Below are 18,489 nucleotides of genomic sequence, written 5' to 3' on the forward strand. Positions count from 1 at the left end.
ATAAAATCAAAAGTCTGACAAAAATATCTGGGAAGAAAAATACAAATTTTTAAAAATATGCATTAAAGCGCAGTAGTAGTTTAAGGAATATAATTTCAAAAAGACCTCTTGGAGTTGCCCACATAATTGGGCATTCTGCTGCTCTTTCATTTGCATTTCCAATGCAGAGTCATGATTAAAATCCTATTAAAACGGCTGTTTCGTTTCTATGCCAATTTCTAGAATGAAAATTTTCAATATGACAGGTTCACCCACACATATTTCAATTATGTACATGCGCTTCACATAGTAAAGGCTGATAGGATCATCAAATTTGTTCAGAAAAGAATGCACTTTCATAAAGTTACTTTGTGCTCTTCACAAGTGACAAGTATGGAGAAAAGAAGACTTCTTAATAATAGGGCTTTTCTCTGATCCCACTGATATGGTTTTGTTTTGTTTTTTTAAGCAAAGGCCAATATATTTTAAAATGGAAGCCCAAAGCTAGACTCCTAAATCTTTATACAGACTTATAAATGAGGTATCTTTAAAAGTACTGGTAGGAAGCAAAAGTTCTGTCTGACATCAATGGGATTTGATGACTACTCAATGCTTTTGAAAACCAGGACAGCTAATTAATAGCCTAAATATGGCCAAAGAAACCTAATTTTAGGCTGTTTTGTTTTTTTAATATTAGCCTAACCATGTTAAGTCAAGGTAGCTAGACTTATTCAAGGGAACATGAATCCCAACACCTTAAGAGGGTCCTCTCTAACTAACAGTATTCTTTTGAGAAAAGATTCTTCCTTCACATATGCTATGTTTTTCCACACTGATTCCCACCTTTGAGAGAAATCTCCTGCTTCCCAAGTGCCTAAATTCCTTCATCTCCAGTGTCAAGTTTCTCTTTATAATTCACTTATTTCACCTAGCTTTTCACTCTTAGTTGGGAACAAAGTCATAGTCAACCCTGTACCTCATTTTGTAATTATACTACAGCCATCCAAGTTAACCTAGGAGTTCTTTGGCATAGGAATTGGTTTAAACCAAGTCTTTTGTAAACTGTTATGCACATCTGAGAGACACTACATAATTTCTCTCTTTGACAATTCATATTTTCTCCTGGGAAAATGCTAGTACATGACCCAAGGAAGCACCATGTTTTAAACACATTTTGGTTCCCAAGTTGAGTTCAGCTTCACTGAGCTTTGACAAGGACAGAACTCAAGAGACTTTAAACAAAGTACTTTTTACTTATACACAAAGCGCTTCACAACCAAACAATCTTAACTGAACTAGAACAGTAAACCTTATAAAAGTTGGTGACGAAGGGTGAATCTGTGGAAATTACTGATCAGCCTCCATCATCAAGATTCTGCAGTTAGATATAAAATAAAAAGATGCAAGACAACTGCAGTTTAACCGACATGAGTTTCACTAGGCCAACAAAAAAAACCAACAGCAAGTAAAGGATAAACAGGAAGTGAGTTTATTGCCTCCTTACCTATAAATCTCTCACACAAGAAATCAGAAAACAAGCCAACCATTAAATTAATGTTTCATCATTCCCCACAGAATTTTCTTTCACTGTTCCTACCATGATAAAAAGTCTTCCTCGAGTTTTTTATAAGAATATTTACTGTATCTTCACGAGTGCAATAGACAATAGTGTTACTGAGACGAAAGTAATTGAAATGCCTCACGTTTCTGAGGTTCTGAACTTACAGGGTCTGACTGGCTTCCCAGTGAGTATCAGCAGTTAAAATAAGCAATGCCTTGGTACATTAAAAAGGGATAGAAACAATAATGAAACTATTTATATATGTAATGTATATAAGAAATCTTTATATAAAACAATGGCACTTTATTATCTGGCGTAATGTGTCTCATTTTGGTTACTTCACTCCAAGAACAGGAGATTATATGATTAAAAGGTTACATATTTGAGGCATTTCCTTCTGCTACTAGATTTCCATGCCACAGCTGGTCATCAAGATACTTTGTGTCTGGATTGAACAACTGGTTAATATCTTGAAAGTTAATAAATGTGCACATTTTCAAGGGGTATGGTGGAAAACAGATTACCGGGATTTAAAAAAAAAAACAAGTGTTTAATACCATCATTTAATAACATACTGTCACATGCATCCAACGAAGTGGGCATTCACCCACGAAAGCTCATGCTCCAATACGTCTGTTAATCTATAAGGTGACACAGGACTCTTTGCTGCTTTTACAGATCCAGACTAACACGGCTACCCCTCTGATACTTGACACCATAATCATGACAGTATGTTATTAAATGTTATTAAACACTTGTTTTTAGTGTTTGCTTTTTAAGCTCTTAGGAAATTGTACACACCCACACAATCCACTATATAAAAAGAATATTAAAGTTGCAAAGTCAAGTAGCCAAATACCCAGAAATACCAAATGTACAGCTGGGGTGGGCAAACTTTTTGGTTGGAGGAATGCATCTGAGTATGGAAATTGTATTGCGGACCATGAATGCTCATGAAATTGGGTGCTGGAGTGTGGGAGAGGGTGAGGGCTCCAGCTGGGGTAGGGGGGGCTCTGGCGTGCAGCCAGAAATGAGTTTAGGGTGCTGAGGGGGCTCCATGCAGGGGGTGCAGGCTCTGGGGTGCGGATGGAGATGAGGGGTTTGGGGTGCAGGAGAATGCTCCAGGCTGGGACTGAGGGGTTCAGAGGGCAGGAGGGCGATCAAGGCTGGGACAGGGGGTTGGAGCACAGAAGGTGATCAGGCGTGTAGACTCCGGGCGGCCTTTATCTCAAGCAGCTCCTGGAAGCAGAGGCCTGTCTCACCTTAGGCTCCTATCTGGAGATGCGGCCATGTGGCTCTGTACACTGCCCAGTCCGCAGGTGCCACCCCTGCAGCTCTCATTAGCCGCAGATCCCAGCCAATGGAAGCTGTGGGGGCAGCTCTTGGGGCGGGGGCAGCATGCAGAGCTCCATAGCTGCTCCTATGGGTAGGAACCAGAAGGGGGACATGCTGCTGCTCCTGGGAGCCACAAGGAGCCACAGCACGCATGGAGCATGGGAAAGTCCCCAATCCTGCTGCCCAGCTGGAGTGGAGCAAGCCCTGGACCATGATCCCCAGCAGGAGATCGAGGACCACATTAAAACATCTGAAGGGCCGGATACGGCCCCTGGGCCATAGTTTGCTCACCCCTGATGTGCAGACAACTTTAATTCAGCCCCCTTGTGTGCATGCATCATTATAAGTCTCTGATTACATAATCAAACTATTTTTTCATAGGATCCCTGCCTCATTCAATACACAGGATAGACCATCTCTAGATATAGATCAAGGTTATGTCATAAAGGAGACTGTTGTCTCTCGGACTTCGAAGGTCCTAGGTATCTCAAAACTGGCATCCAGAATTAGTTCAAATTTTTTTTACTTAATGTCTCTACGCCTCAGTTCCCTATCTATAAAATGGTGATGATACATACACACATATCCCAACACCTCACAGGAATGTTAAGAAAATTAATTAAAGTTAGTGGAGCGCTCGGATAGTGTAGTAATAAGCACCACAGAAAAAAAAGTCATAAGGAAATTAATAATTTTGCCTTCAGAGCACATTTTGAATAGCACGCAGTAAATATTGTATGTCACACATTGAACAGTGGAGAGAAAATAAAATATAGAATAGCTGTTCTTTAAGTGAGCACAGTCTGTCCTATATACCAGGGGTCCCCAACATGGTGCTCAAGGGCGCCATCACAACCACCGGGGTGTCTAAGTGCGCCCGTGTACTGGCCGGTGGATGAGCATCTGCCGAAATGCCGCCGAAATTCAGCGGCATTTCGGCGGCAATGCCTCTGGATGACGCTGCTTGTCGGCGGCATTTTGGCGGATGCTCGTCCGTCACCACGGTCCTGTGTGGCTCGCTGTCTAGCACCTGCCAGACAAAAAATGGTTGAGGACCACTGCTATATGCTGAATGAGGGGTCTGTGGAAAAATATCGCATGATCATTTTTGTTCTGTGTTTGTACAGACCCTTGTATGATGGGGTCCTGATCCATGACTACAGCTCCTAAGCACTCTATTAATACAAATAATAAATAACAAGAACAAGAAGAATGGAAATAATGACTGGGTCATAATGTAAACAGCACAAAGGGACTGACCTAAGGTTTTGCAGACAACTTTCATTCTAGCATTTCGTAACTTGAGGTCTCAACTTTGCATCCTTAATAATATTTTTAACACAGTTATTTTGTATGCAATACAGAGATAATCTCTTTCCCTATTCTTACTCAACTTGCCCTTTTTTATACATCCAAGGACTGCATTTACCCTTCTGGCTACAGCACTGCATGGGGAGCTCATGGTTATCTGGTTATTCACCATTACTTCAAACTCCTTAGGCCACAGCTTTCCAGAATGCAATTCCCCATCTTATATGTATGGCCTACAATCTTAGTTCCTAGATATACTATGTTTTATCTGGCTTTATCTAAACAGATACGTGTTTATGAACAGTTTACCAGGTAATCCAGATGTTCTCTGCAAGTGACCTGTTCTTACACTATTTACCGCTCCATCAATTTTTATGAAGAAATCTGTGAATGTTATAATCAATAATTTTATATTATTTTCAGGATAATGGAAGAAAATATTAACTAGTGTTGGGACAAGAATCAATTCCTGGAAACACACTCAGTTGATGATGATTCCCCATTAAATATTACATTTTGAGATCCATCAATTATCCATCAGTCCATCAACAATTTTATATGGTTGTGACACAGGAAGACTAGCCAAACTGTGCATGGCCCATAACAACTTAACAAAAGGCATTACAATTGTAACTAGATAATTCACTTTTATGTGAATTTCAAAGATGTACTAGACCAGCAATGATTAACCCATTAATTTGTAGTAACAGAAATCAAGGGTAAAGGCTAAGTATATCAACCTGTGTTTACCTATATCCTATTAGAAGTTTACCAGTGTAACCAAATTAGCTTTTAGATGCTAAGACCTTTTCGCGCCTTAATTGCTCTCAGACAACTTTGTTAAGTTAACCTTATGATCAAAGGTGTAAGACACTGCCGGAAATTAATATATTGTCTTCAGCTTATCTGTCTCTGTTATAATGAAGGACCAGCTAATTGCCTTATGCAAATGAGTAACTACATTACCTGTATATGATAGGAAACTGAATGTTAACTTCGAAGAGTTGGGTTATTTTGTGCTCAACAAAGATGACTCCTCAGTCACCTGCTGTGCTCAAAGCACTTAAAAAACCTGCTTCGGCTCTAAGACAACCTTCAGGACTGATCCTTTCATCTCTAGTCTGCTTAACTTTAAATAGGGAAAGTTTAAGCCCTGGAACTGAGATCTTCTAACTAGTTTTTTGGAATACCCTGAATAATGCATGAAATGCTTAACAGCCTGTACATCCATGCTGTATTTGAATTCTAACCTTTGGGGATGATTCCAGAGAGACTTTTGCAAGACAGCAGATTTCTCCAACACTGCTACAAGTCTAACATAAGGACCTTACAAACATTTGTAATGTATATAATCTTTTAACCATTCCGTAAGTATTTTTTATTAATAAATCTTCAGTTAGTTTATTAAGGATTGGCTGATAGCGTGGTATTAGGGTAAGATCTGAGACATATATTGATCTGAGGTTAAGTGTCTGATCTTTAGGGATTAATACGAACCTCACATATGGATGCATTAGGTTTTCAATAACCCCTCACTATATTAGACCTGTTTACCTGAATAGGAGCCAAGGACTGGAATGCTAAAAGGGGACTGTGTCTGGCTACTTGTTAACCAGTGTGGTATTACAGAAGCTCTTTTGTTATTAGCTTGGTGAATCTAATTATAGAATGAACCACCAGTTTGGGGGGACTGTCTGCCCTGTTTCCTGCAGTCTGCCCTAAGTGTGGCATTCCTCAGTGTGATCCATCCTGGCACCTGGTCACAATAGTATATTGATATTTTACTATGCTAATTCTTTAATCAGACTGTCGCACATAAAGAGAAGCCCATAGGCACTGCATCAATAGTCACCAACATCAAACATATTTGTAAGCCATAGAATCCATGCCTGCCAACACTACACAGTGTGAGGAAGTGAAACTTTCGCCAAGGACCCTAAGACAAAAACCTCCCCCCTAAAAAAAAGTGTTGTAGGATCTTTAACATTCCCATATAGCAAGAATCATTTTTTCAAATGTTATCTAACAGAATTGTACACAGTAAATGCAATGGAACTCAATTTATCTATATTAGAAAAATGAGTGATTGAACTGATACAGTTAGAATTTAAACTCCTTATCCCAGCTATTCTAGGTGTTCCAAACCGGATATTTAGCCAAGCCTCCAGCTATATGATAATTATATGGTTGAAATTTAGCTGTGAAAGACTGGCTGTACCTGTTCAACATATCGGTTCCTTCTTTAAAATCTTGCAATAAAGAAAATATATAAAGTTAGAACCTGTACACTTAACACTAACTTAAGCCCCAATATAAAAAAAACCAAATTATTAAACTCAGTTATGCATTTTAAAAGATATTTTATACTAGTACTTCAAAAATATTTATACAATCTGTATCTGTTTATACTTAATGCATATTTAATTAACATGAACACATGCTTAATAATTAATAGAACTGCAAAATCTTTTGAAGATATGCAGGAAATAATATGGAGGGGTTGAAAACAACTGAGGGGCAATTAGGGGCCAAATAGTCCCCTTCTCTTCATTTTTTTTTACTACCCTGTTGCTGTCTGTGTGCAGGGCTGCAGGACTTATGCATTTTCATTCTCGTTCTCCCTCCCTCTTCCACACAACTTTTAAAAAGGGGGTTGCAGAATTTATAAAATAAAGAGAAAGTAGAAATCATCATTTTTGTTTATTAAATTCTAGTATCAGCTTTAGTTTTTCTATAAGAAGTACTAGAGTATTTCTTCAACGTTTCTAAAAGAAAAACATACTATCCCCACTTTGCTAAACCCAGCAAACTTTCTAGACATAAGACCTCCCCATAATGCTTTTTTTTAATGCAAGTTTTTATTAAGTGATATTATAGAAGTAAATGAATAAACTTAAATGCAGCCATTAACAACTATGAAAAAAGGCTCACGCCCAATAATTTTCTACAAGCAAATATGAATCAAATGCAGACAGTCTAGCTTTTAAGAATTCTGAATATCTCAAGAATTAAGAACACACAAACATCCACTGTAGGAATGTAGAGATGCTTGCAGCTTTCTTGGTATTAAGTAAATAATGTGACTACACAAGTGTGTTAACAAATTTTAATTTCTAACAAATGGAAACGTCACTTAATGATCACAGGCATGTCTCGGACCATAAAAAGTTCAGAAGAGCCACTGACACAAGCAATGGGCTAAGGCATGGAATCATAGAACTGGAAGTGACCTCAAATGGTCATCTAGTCCAGTCCCCTGTATTCAAGGCAGGACTAAGTAGTATCTAGACCATTCCTGACAGGTGTTTGTCCAACCTGCTCTTAAAAATCCCCAAGGATGGAGATTCCACAACCTCCCTAGGCATTTTATTCCAGTGCTTAACCACTCTGACAGGAAGCTTTTCCTAATGTCCAACCTAAACCACCCTTGCTGCAATTGAAGCCCACTGCTTCTTGTCCTATCCTCAGAGGTTAAGAACAACAATTTTTCTCCCTCCTCCTTGTAACAAACTTTTATGTACTTGAAAGCTTAGCATGTCCCCTCTCAGTCTTCTCTTCTCCAGACTAAACAAAACCAATTTTTTCCATCTTCCATCGTAGGTCATGTTTTCTAGACCTTTAATCACTTTTGTTGCTCTTCTTTGGACTTTCTCTCATAGGCCCCGACTCCATGGGTGCTCCAAGAAACACTAGGAGAGAGGGGGGAAGAAGGGGAACGCCGCGCACTAGGGGAAGAGACAGGGCTGGGGCAGGAATTTGAGGAAGGGGTCCAACAGGGGCAAGGAGGGGGCAGAGTTGGGGTAGGGACTTTAGGGAAGGGTTGGGAACGGGGCGAGGCAGGGGCAGGGTATGGATGGAGTCGAGGAGGGGCTAGGGATGCGAGCACTCGCTGGCGCCGGAAAAAGTTGGTGCCTGTGCTTTCTCCAATTTGTCCACATTTTTCCTGAAAAGTGGTGCCCAGAACTGGACACAATACTCCGATTGAGGCCTAATCAGCGCACAGTAGAACAGAAGAATTACTTCTCGTGTCTTGCTTACAATACTCCTGCTAATACATCCCGGAATGTTTGCTTTTTTTGCAACAATGTTACACTGTTGACTCATGTTTACCTTGTGATCCACTATAACCCCCAGATCCCTTTCAGCAGTACTCATACCTAGACAGTCATTTCCCCTGTGCAGCTGAGTGTTCCTTCCTAAGTCGAGTACTTTGCATTTGTCCTTATTGAATTTCATCCTATTTACTTTAAGCCATTTCTCCAGTTTGTCCAGATCATTTTGAATTTTAATCCTATCCTCCAAAGCACTTGCAACCCCTCCCAACTTGGTATCATCTGCAAACTTTATAAGTGTACTCTCTATGCCATTAGCCAAATCATTGATGAAGATATTGAACAGAATCGGACCCAGGGTCATATTCAGGGTCATAACCCAAAGTTTAGAAATGCTGTCACACATTATACTGGTGTGGGAAGAGAGTATTAACTGAATAAAAATGTGCTACAAGAACATACAAAATGAAGCTGGAGGTGAGGTAAACAGTGGAAGGACAGGTAAGTCAGTCCAAAAACAAAATTTTATTTTCATCTGTAGCACTCAGAGGTTTGGGGGAAATGCTAATTTCAAATACTCAGAACATCAGTAACACACCAGCCTCAATATACATTACTTGTGAATCCAAAATTCTAATGGACTTGAATGGGAATTTTGGATTCAAAAGAAATGCAGAATCAGGCCCACAGTGAACAGAAGAGAAAGGAATAAAAGATAGCATGCTCTATCTTTTACAAGGTTACAAAATCCTTTCCATTTCCTAAATAGCAGGTAATGCCTATACTTTCTTAGGAATTATCACAGAAACTTGTTGATAACTTTGGAAACCAGCTGGAATGATGAAGTAATGACAGACAGATTTTTTTTAAATAAATCTGAAGACCAATAAGTACAGTGAAGCCCAACTATCTTTATTTGTTACCTAAGCCTCCCAACTCAGTCCTACCCCAATTTTCTGTTGCATCCACCTGTTTATTGTCTGAAATATAGAATGTAAGTTTCCTGAGGCAGGAACTGTTTTGTTAGTTATCAGTGCAGAGCAGAGCAAAATGGGCCTTTGATCCTTGATTAAGATTACAGATGCTAATGTAAAATAAATACTAAATATGAAGAAAAAGTGAAAAGTTGGGTTAGAACCAGTGATCATTGAATCTGATTTATTTCCAAGGTAAAAAATGTTTTTAGAAATGTACAAAGAAAAATATTTAAGATCTGAAACAATTAACAAATATACACATAGGCTTTAAGATAGGAATTTCCAAAGGACTCTGAGGAAGTTAGGCATTCAACTTCCAACTGAATTTCCAAGTAATTTGGATGCTCACCTCCCTTAGACACCTTTGAAAATCCCAGTCTAAAAACTACAAATAAATACATACTTAAACAAAACAGTTTATGATCAGTTTCTCTTCTATTTAAATGTCAAGAGCCAAGTCAAGTCCCTCAGGGTCTGTGCCTTCCCTGCTACAGTTGTTATAACAGTATTTAGAGCATAATAAGATGTAGTGAAATCACAGCTGGAACTCCACATTATCAGGGGCATTTCCTGCTACAGCACCACTATAGCCAACCTGTTTTATCTCTTTCATGTTCTGAATAAACCTAACAAAAGGATGAAAGTTTAAAAGAAAGGGTCATCATATACTCTATGAATTCTTTAGAAAACTGTACTATCAAGAAAAGTGTGAATATTTATTATTACAATTAATCTGTCTTATTTCAGCTTTGTGATATTTCATCAACTGAGCTGCTCGAAACAGAAATGTCATTTTGTTTTATTATAACTATTTTCAGGCAATAATAATTATTAAAGGCAATAATAAAACGAGCTAAAATGACCACTATTTGTTAGTCACTAGTAACATACCTTTAGCCACAGCTTCTTTATACTTCTCTTTGGCAGAGTTAACTTCTTTTATTAATTGTCTGTAACTAGATTTTAATTTCTCCAGTTCTGTCTTTGTGACCTATGAACAAAGCAAAAATAGGAAAGTTATTAAAACACTTACCTTCAGGAGTTATTAAAACACTTACCTTCAGGCTTCTTAACAGTAGGAAAAGATAATTACAGGATTTAATTTCCAAGAAATTAAGGATGTATGCTTTTTTCATTATTTCAGGGATGCTCTTAAATATATTGCCATACGCTATAATTAAAAGAAAAAAGAAAGTCTGTGCGTAAGTGGGACCTGCTGTCATCATAAATGCGTGGTGGAGCACATCAGGACATCTACTTTATTATTACTAAAACTGTGACAGTGCCCAAAGATCCAAGTCAAATCTTGCTTAAAAAAAAAAAATTGGATTTCAATTAGTTACTGTTTATACTTATCTGATCCTCATTACACTGAAAGAATTTCTTCCAAAGCCTGACACAGAAAAGTGACTGGATTTTAAAAATTTCTAAAAAGCCATTAAAGGTGCCTTTGGATAGAAGAGTTAATCTCTTATGACCCAGGCCACTAGTTATGAGGTCTAGAGGAGCAACTGGCTCCTACAAAGAGATTGAAAATATGAGTCAGAGAATCTTTCTTTCCATAGACAACTGGACCAGCTCCGTGAACCAGGACATTTTTGGCAAAGAAGCTACAAGAATAGCATTACCTTTTACAGTTCAAACCTTTAGCACATTGTGGAGGAAAAGAAGTGAGCAGCAAGTACAAAAGACCACTGGAGCATGGGATTGAGAAGACATTTGACAACCCATTGGGCTCTGATATCAAAAAGAAAAACCTGAAGAGCTGTGCATTGAAAGAGAGGCAAAAGAGATTCTTTGATAGAGCGACTTCAAACATTCATGGACTAGGAGAGATCACTTGTGCTCAGTCAACCTGAGAGAACACTTAGCTTTTCTGCAAAATGGACTGCTCTTACATTTTTTCTCCATTATGAGTAATGTGAAGACTGGGATGGCTGGGGTTCATGATTCTCTTTTGCTAGGTTATATAAGCCTCAGCTACTGAATTATTTTACAAAACTAGCAATTGGTTAACTGTCAGAACTCCACAAAAAGCAACCAGGGCATGTCTTTCAATTCTTAGCTCTAATCTAGACCGGTTATGGAGAAACTTAAGTCAGAGCAGGACCATTTCTAGAGTTATCCTGTTCCCATAAGCATGCATGCATGCATGCACACACACACCCAATCAGTCAGATTTCCATGTGTTGTTAAAATAGAAACTGGACAGGAAAGGACTTTTTGACAGACTAGACCTACAGGTTGCCAAGGAAGAAATACGGTTGGTGCTATGAAGCAATTGGTTTCTGCAGAAAAATATCTTGGGGCACTGGCTAGAAGAATGAATCAAAAAGACTCCGTTTTGAAGTTCTGAAAGGATGGTAAATCAGTGAAACCAAAGTAAATAAATGGAGTTGGACTCTTAAATGCCAAGGGTACTGATGTTACTCATCCCATGATTAGGAGGTGCTGAGCACAATTAGAAACTGGTCCTTTTACAGAAGAGTGGAGAACAAACGCAGGGAATGAAATTAGTTATGAGAAATCTTTGAATTTAAATGTGAAACAGTTCTGTCTCACCTGTCTCAATACGCTCTTCTGTCGGTGATGAAAACAATGCCAGAAACTCCCTATCTGGATAAATCTAAGAGGATTAAGATAGTCAAAGTTATCTTTGGTTTTATCTACATAGTGTCTCAGTCCACACCAGAGAGGTGTACATTCTAATGCAAACCAGAGTGTCTTGTGTGGACCCTGCTGGTGCACACTAACATTGCCTAGAACATGTTAATATAGTCACATTTCAAACAATAGTACATTAATGAATGCCAGTAAGTGCACAACATGCTGGTATGCATTAGAATTTACACTCCTGCTGCTGTGGAATAAGGCATTGAGTAGACCATCCCTAAAGTGAGTACTACTAGCATCCAGGGCTGTGATGTGTATCTGATATTTTTGTCTTAGTAACATCATAAGCCCCTCTTTTTCTCCAATTTTTACAGAAAGAAGAATATCTGAGATTCGCAATGGGATTGGAATAAACCTGAAGGTAGAGTCTTTACCATTGACATGTGTGGAAAGCATGATTTTTGTTTGTTTTCAAGTAAGTCCTTAAGGGATGTATCAAAGGATTCCTCAAACAAGGATTCTCTGGAATATGAAACGACCATGTTTTTATTTTGCTATTATTACTCCTCTATGGCAAGATTTTATCCAGCATAAACTATGGATTCCAATCAGCACAGCTGATAATCTTGTTGAATATTGGATAGTGTCCTAGGGGGCTATGGGTATTTTGATATTCTATCTAACAAGGCAGAAATTTTGCTGTGTATCATGTAAGGGGTCTTAAGTGGACAAGTAAGTAGCTCAATGAGCCATTCAATAAGTGCTCCAAAGGCACAAAACCATTGGACAGACAACAGCAGGTAAGACTATAAGAATACACAGTATCTCATCAGAAATGGATCCATACACTTGTATAGAGAACCTCAGGAAGGGCCTGAAAAACTCAACACCTAGAAGACAACATAGTCTACTGGCCAGGGTAAAAAATACCTGTGTGGCCTTGCTCCAAAACCATGATCTGCTTCAGCTAAAAAATAGGCCTCACAAGGCTCATCATGCACTGTAGTTAATTTACTGTCAAAAAAAATAATTAAAAATACATATATACATGCACACACTATATACACACACACACACACACACACACACACACACACACACAAATAAATAATAAAAAACTTGTTATTCGGGTTGGTTATCAGCAGAATTTTTTTTTGTCAAATATATTTGTGATCTTACACTCTGTATTCTTTATGAAAATATAATTATGATATGGATATGACATAACAAACTTTATGCAAGATGGCTCATGTAAGATATCTTTGGAAAGGTTATGATTTACTGAATGTGATTATCCAATTTGTATGCATGTATCACTTCCTTATCTAAAGTTAGGAATATTGACTATGTAACTGTGTGTGTTTGGGAGACACCCACCAGACAACCAGCCATAACAGCCCTGATGGCCCATTAAGAAGAAACAACAGAACTGTGAAGATACTAATCTCTCTCCTTCCTGACAGTCCTCCTGGGACTAGCTGTGACACTACTAAGTCAAGTGGTCCTGCCATGTGGTACTAAGCACTATCTTGGACTTCTAGTAATTTTCCACCCACAGGAGGGGGAGGTCAAGTTTGGGAAACAAAAGTCTTCCCACCTTATGTAAATTCTATTTAAGGCTGGGAGGGAAGGCATTCCAGAGTCTCTCCATTGCCTACACAAGAAGAAAGATTGCTGAAAGTACCTGAAGAGAAACAAAAAACCAACCCAAAGGGAAAGGCAGAGGTAAGTCCAGACTGAGACAGAAGTCCAGTCTGTAAGAAAAATAACTGGAACTCTGAGCTACATAAACTCTGAATCTTGCCTAAGTTCAATAGTTAAGGTGAGGAATTACATTTTGTAACCTGTTTCTTTAGTGAATTGAACTTAGTTTGCATGTTTTGTTTTATTTGCTCAGTAATCTGCTTTGTTCTGTTTGCTACTCCTTTAACCACTTAAAATCTGCCTTTTATAGTTAATAACATTTATTTTCTTTATTATTAAACCCAGTTTCTGTAATTTCTAATGGGGGAGGACAGCAAGAAATTGTGCTTATCTCCTCATTGAGAGAGGGGGCAGATTTCACAATATACCTTTGGGTCTGCACTCCAAGTGAGGTGGGCACCTGAGTACTGGGGCAAGTCCCTTAAGCTGAGTCTTTCCGCAGCGGGCTGCGGCCCTGCCTGTGTGTGTGTGTGCTAGAGGAGGCTCAGGAGTCAGGCTCAGCAAGACAGTCTAAAGAGGGGGCCAAGCTGGCAGAATAGGGAGGTTCAGTGGTATCTCAGCATATCAGGCCCAGGTGGCACCTTGAAGAGGGGCAACCCATCACAATATTGCCATATAAATGTTATTTTTTTTCTGTCCTATAGCAGAACATGGTATAGTATAGAGTTCACTCCAGTGTTCTTCCACTATCACGTCCTTTTTCCCTCTCTCTAAATTGTTTTCTACCCACCTTAGATTTTGTGTCTCCTCTTTTCCCTTCCCCTTGTCCCTTCACTCACTCACTCTCGCTCCATATTTTGTCCTTTTTCTTCCTAACTTACTCCATCAATCTTTCTCATCACCCCAGAATATCTGATACACCCAAGCATATCCATTCATAGGCCCACACACAGGACTTGGAATTTTACCAGGCACCCGATAGGCTGAGAAGTCAAACTATTATCCACAGAGTAGTAAGGAGGACACCCATGTGACATGTCAATCTCCCTCCAGCTGCTGGGAAAGCGGAGGTTGCTGGGATTCCTAATAGGAAGCTGTCCCCTTAAATTTCAGTAGTAATATTGTATCCAATGAAATTAATCCAAAGGGATGATTATTGCTCATTGAAAACTTGTTGCCATACTTGTTTGGGGGCTCCATTATTCATATCAGTCTCTGGATCCTAGGTATCAGATACATTTGAAGTCCACCCCAAAACCCACTGTGGCTGCTGAAAGGGAGATTTTTTTTTTTTAAACACAAGCTTAGATTCCTCAGAAATTTACAGCACTCATCAAGAAAAGCTTTTACTTGCCTTAGATTAGTGGATTTTTCAAGCCCTGACCCCAGAAATGCCTAGAGGAGACAGGAGAAGGGATTCACACAGTCACGCTCTACCGGAAGGAGAAAATTTCCAGAGCGGTTAGCCTAACTGAATTCATTTTCAGGACAGTTTCCCACCTTTGTCTTTTCAGCTAGTAACTTGTAGAAAAATGGAGGAACTGGATTAAACAAGAAGAAAATGCAATCCAATTATAAAAAATCAGTATTTGTACTGCAAGATAAAGAGGAATGGTGGCATCTGCAGTATTTACGTGAATATTTATATGAAATAATTCTATATACTACCTTATAAAGCTTTAGTAATTTAAAAATTAAAAAAAAAACCATGTATAATAAGGTACCTTGAACATCTCTGCCTCAATTTGCTGATGAACACCTATGTAACTCTTCTTTACTTGTTGCTTGTCTTTGATCATCATTGTAAGTCTATGTAGTGGCCCAGAGTTAAGATCTTCTGCATGTGTCTTCATTATCCTGCTAAGTTGCTCTGTCTGCTGTACCATAAGCAGCCAAGACTGGAAGAAGGAAAATGGAGAAAAGAACTTATCTGCTATTGCATGATCAAAAGAAACTCTTGGAAAAGTACATTATTATTTAAAGGGGTTTTAGAAAGAATATTTTTCAACATTTGCCTGAATGAACACTTTAAATATAGAAACCATGTCTTTAACCCACCCACGCAAAGGAGTTAGAGATGTATTAATGATGTATTATAGTCACATTTCAGCATTACACTAAAGTCTAGGTCTGTCATGAAAACCATTAACCCTCACTTGAGCTATCACCCAAATTTCTTTACTTTGACAGACATGCTCCCAGTGTCCTTTGTTCTTCCCTTTCTTGTATGTCTTTCCACTGTCCTAGGCAGATTTTTTCTTTTATTTAAATCAATCTCAATTACATGACTAATTCTCTTGGTGATAGCAGTGGCAATTTTTAGTAGAATAAAATCAGGTCTCTCTTTATGTTACACACAGGGCCAGAACTTCTGCTGGAGTAAACTGACATTGCTCCAACTACTTCACTGGAGCTATACCAATGTACACAAGCTGTTGACATGAGCCTCAAACTGGCATTTAACTTGAATAAAAGTATTTGATATCCCCTGGAACCTTGTTCAGTTCTGCTGACGAGAACAGAATGGGGTTCACTGGGCATTCAACTTTATGATAGTATAATTTTTGTACTTCAGCACTGCTGAAGGTACCAATGTTTTTTTAATTACCACAATGGACTGAGTTCTCCTTTTCCCATCTCATCTGAAAAAAGGCACTTCCATCTATGCATGCCCCCTTAACACCAGACCAGATTGAGTTAATCAGAAACCTAAATGGAAGACCCGAAACCTATTAAATTATGCATAGCATTTCTTACAGTACTTAAGTGTTCTCTGGAATTCTCTCAACAAGGTACTGAAACAGTCCTATTACAGTGTGCTTAAACAATGGTATCTAAAAGCTGAAAAATAAAATTAAGGAACTGACTACTTACAATCATATAGGAAAAGTTATTTTTTCTTATCCAAGAGAGCAAAGAATATATTATTCTCAATTCTGTTGTCTAAAAAAAATGCTGTATGGAATTGCTAGCACAGAATAGCTGCTGCATTTCACTCCCTCAGAAATGCCAACATTTTAGGTATAACAATCACTCCAGCACTAAATATGCACAGTATTTGGGATTCTATGGTATAAAAAATACATGTATTTGGTGGGAAATATTGAGTTCCAGTGTGAAGTATACTGTGTAAAAAACATGATCAAAATATTAGACTCCTATGGTGTTTAAACTGAAAATCATTCTCTTGGTCAGCCAAAATTAGAGCAAAGAAACAGAAATGACAAATATTGTAATAAATAGTAACTGACATTTACAATAATTGAAGTAAAAAATGTTCAAAAGTGGCTGAATGGAGAAAAGGATGGGGACATGATAATGAAAAGAGAATTCATATTGTTTATAGACTGTGTGGCCAGAAGTGAACATTTTAATCGTTTTGTCTGATGTCCTGTATAACACGGGCCATAGGACTTGCATGAATCAACTCCAATATTCATTTAAAAATTTTCTGTGATGGAAAATCCACCACAACCAGGGCCAGCTCCAGGCACCAGCAAAGGAAGCAGGTGTTTGGGGCAGCCAATGGAAAGGGGCAGCACGTCCGGGTCTTCGGCAGCAGGTCCCTAAGTCCCTCTCTTCCTCTTTGAGCTGCTGTTGAAGTGCCGCCAAAGAGGAAGGATGGGAGCGAAGGACCCACCACTGAATTGCCTTCGAAGAATGAAGCAGCGCTGTACCCAGCCCTGACTACAACCCTTGGTAATTAACCTCACTATTAAAAATTTGTGCCTTATTTCTAATCTAAACTTGTCTAACTTCACTTTCCAGTCATTGGATCTTGTTACACCTTTGTCTGCTAGACTAAAGAGCCCTCTGGTATCAAACTTTTGTTCTCCAAGTAGGTACTTATAGACTATAATCAAGCCACATCTTAACTCTTTCTTTGTTAAATTAAACAGATAGAGCTCCTTGCGTCTTCAACTATAAAAAATGGTTACCTACCTTTCATAAATGTTGTATTTGAGATGTGCTGCTCACATCCATTCCATGCTTAGGTCTGGGCGCACCACATGCACAGCTGCCGAACATTTCCCCCCAGTAGTATCTGTAGAAAGTGACCGTCACGGGCCATAAGAAGAAACAGAGGGCAGCAGCATCCCATACACCAGCACATTAGCACGGGACTCCAGGGGGCACCGGAGGCAGCCCTACGGATACCACTAAGGGAAAAATCTCCAGCAGCCGTGTACATGGGTGTGCACACGTCTAACATAGAATTGACATGAGCAAGCATTCAAAGAAGATTACATGTTTTCTAATTCTTTAATCTTTCTCCAGACTTTCTTCTGAACGCCCTCCAATTTATCAATATCTTTGAACTGTGGGCATCAGAAGTGGACACGGCACTCCTGTAGCGGTTGCACCATTGCCTAATGCACAGATAATATAATCTCCCTACTCCTACTTAGGATTCTCCTGTTTATACAACCAAAGATCACATTAGCCCTTTGGCCACACTGTCACACAGGCAGTTCATGTTCAACTGATAAGCCACCTTAATCCCCTCATCCTTTTCAGAGGTACCGTTTCCCAAGACAAAATCCCCTATCATCTAAGTATGGCCTACATTCTTTCTTCCTAGATGTATTGACTTTTACATTTTGTCATACTAAATTGCATGTACCCAGTTTATTAAGCAATCTAGATAACTGAATCAATGACCTGGCCTCTTCATTATTCACCACTTCCTCAATGTCTATATACTCTGCAACTTTATCAGTAATGGTGTTATATTTTCTTCCAGGTCATTGATAAAAATGTTAAATAGTACAGGTCCAACAAGCAATCCCTGTAGAATCCCACTAGAAACACCTGCTCAGTGGTGAATCCCATTAACAATTACATGGAGACATACGAATTAGCCAGTATTTATCCATTTAATGTGTGCCATATTGAATCTGCATTGCTCTAGTTTCTTAAACGAAATGTCCCATGCAGTCCCAAGTCAGATATCTTACAAAAGCTTATTACATTAACACTATTCCTTTATCATCCAAACTTGTAATCTCAACAAAAT

At 38.8% G+C, this 18,489-nt stretch overlaps 1 protein-coding gene across 11 annotated transcripts in view; it reads right to left on the reverse strand.

The window, feature by feature from the left end:
• Positions 1-18,489, reverse strand: part of FER (FER tyrosine kinase) — a 435,712-nt gene that overhangs the window by 363,124 nt on the left and 54,099 nt on the right. For all 11 annotated transcript variants that reach the window (XM_030565797.1, XM_030565791.1, XM_030565792.1 and 8 more), the window contains 2 exons: positions 15,197-15,370; positions 10,107-10,206 (listed from right to left, as the gene is read on the reverse strand). In XM_030565797.1, the coding sequence (XP_030421657.1) occupies positions 10,107-10,206; positions 15,197-15,370 (274 nt within the window). The remainder of the gene's footprint in view (positions 1-10,106; positions 10,207-15,196; positions 15,371-18,489) is intronic.

The sequence above is a fragment of the Gopherus evgoodei genome, chromosome 6, assembly GCF_007399415.2.
Source record: "Gopherus evgoodei ecotype Sinaloan lineage chromosome 6, rGopEvg1_v1.p, whole genome shotgun sequence".
Taxonomy (NCBI): domain Eukaryota; kingdom Metazoa; phylum Chordata; order Testudines; family Testudinidae; genus Gopherus; species Gopherus evgoodei.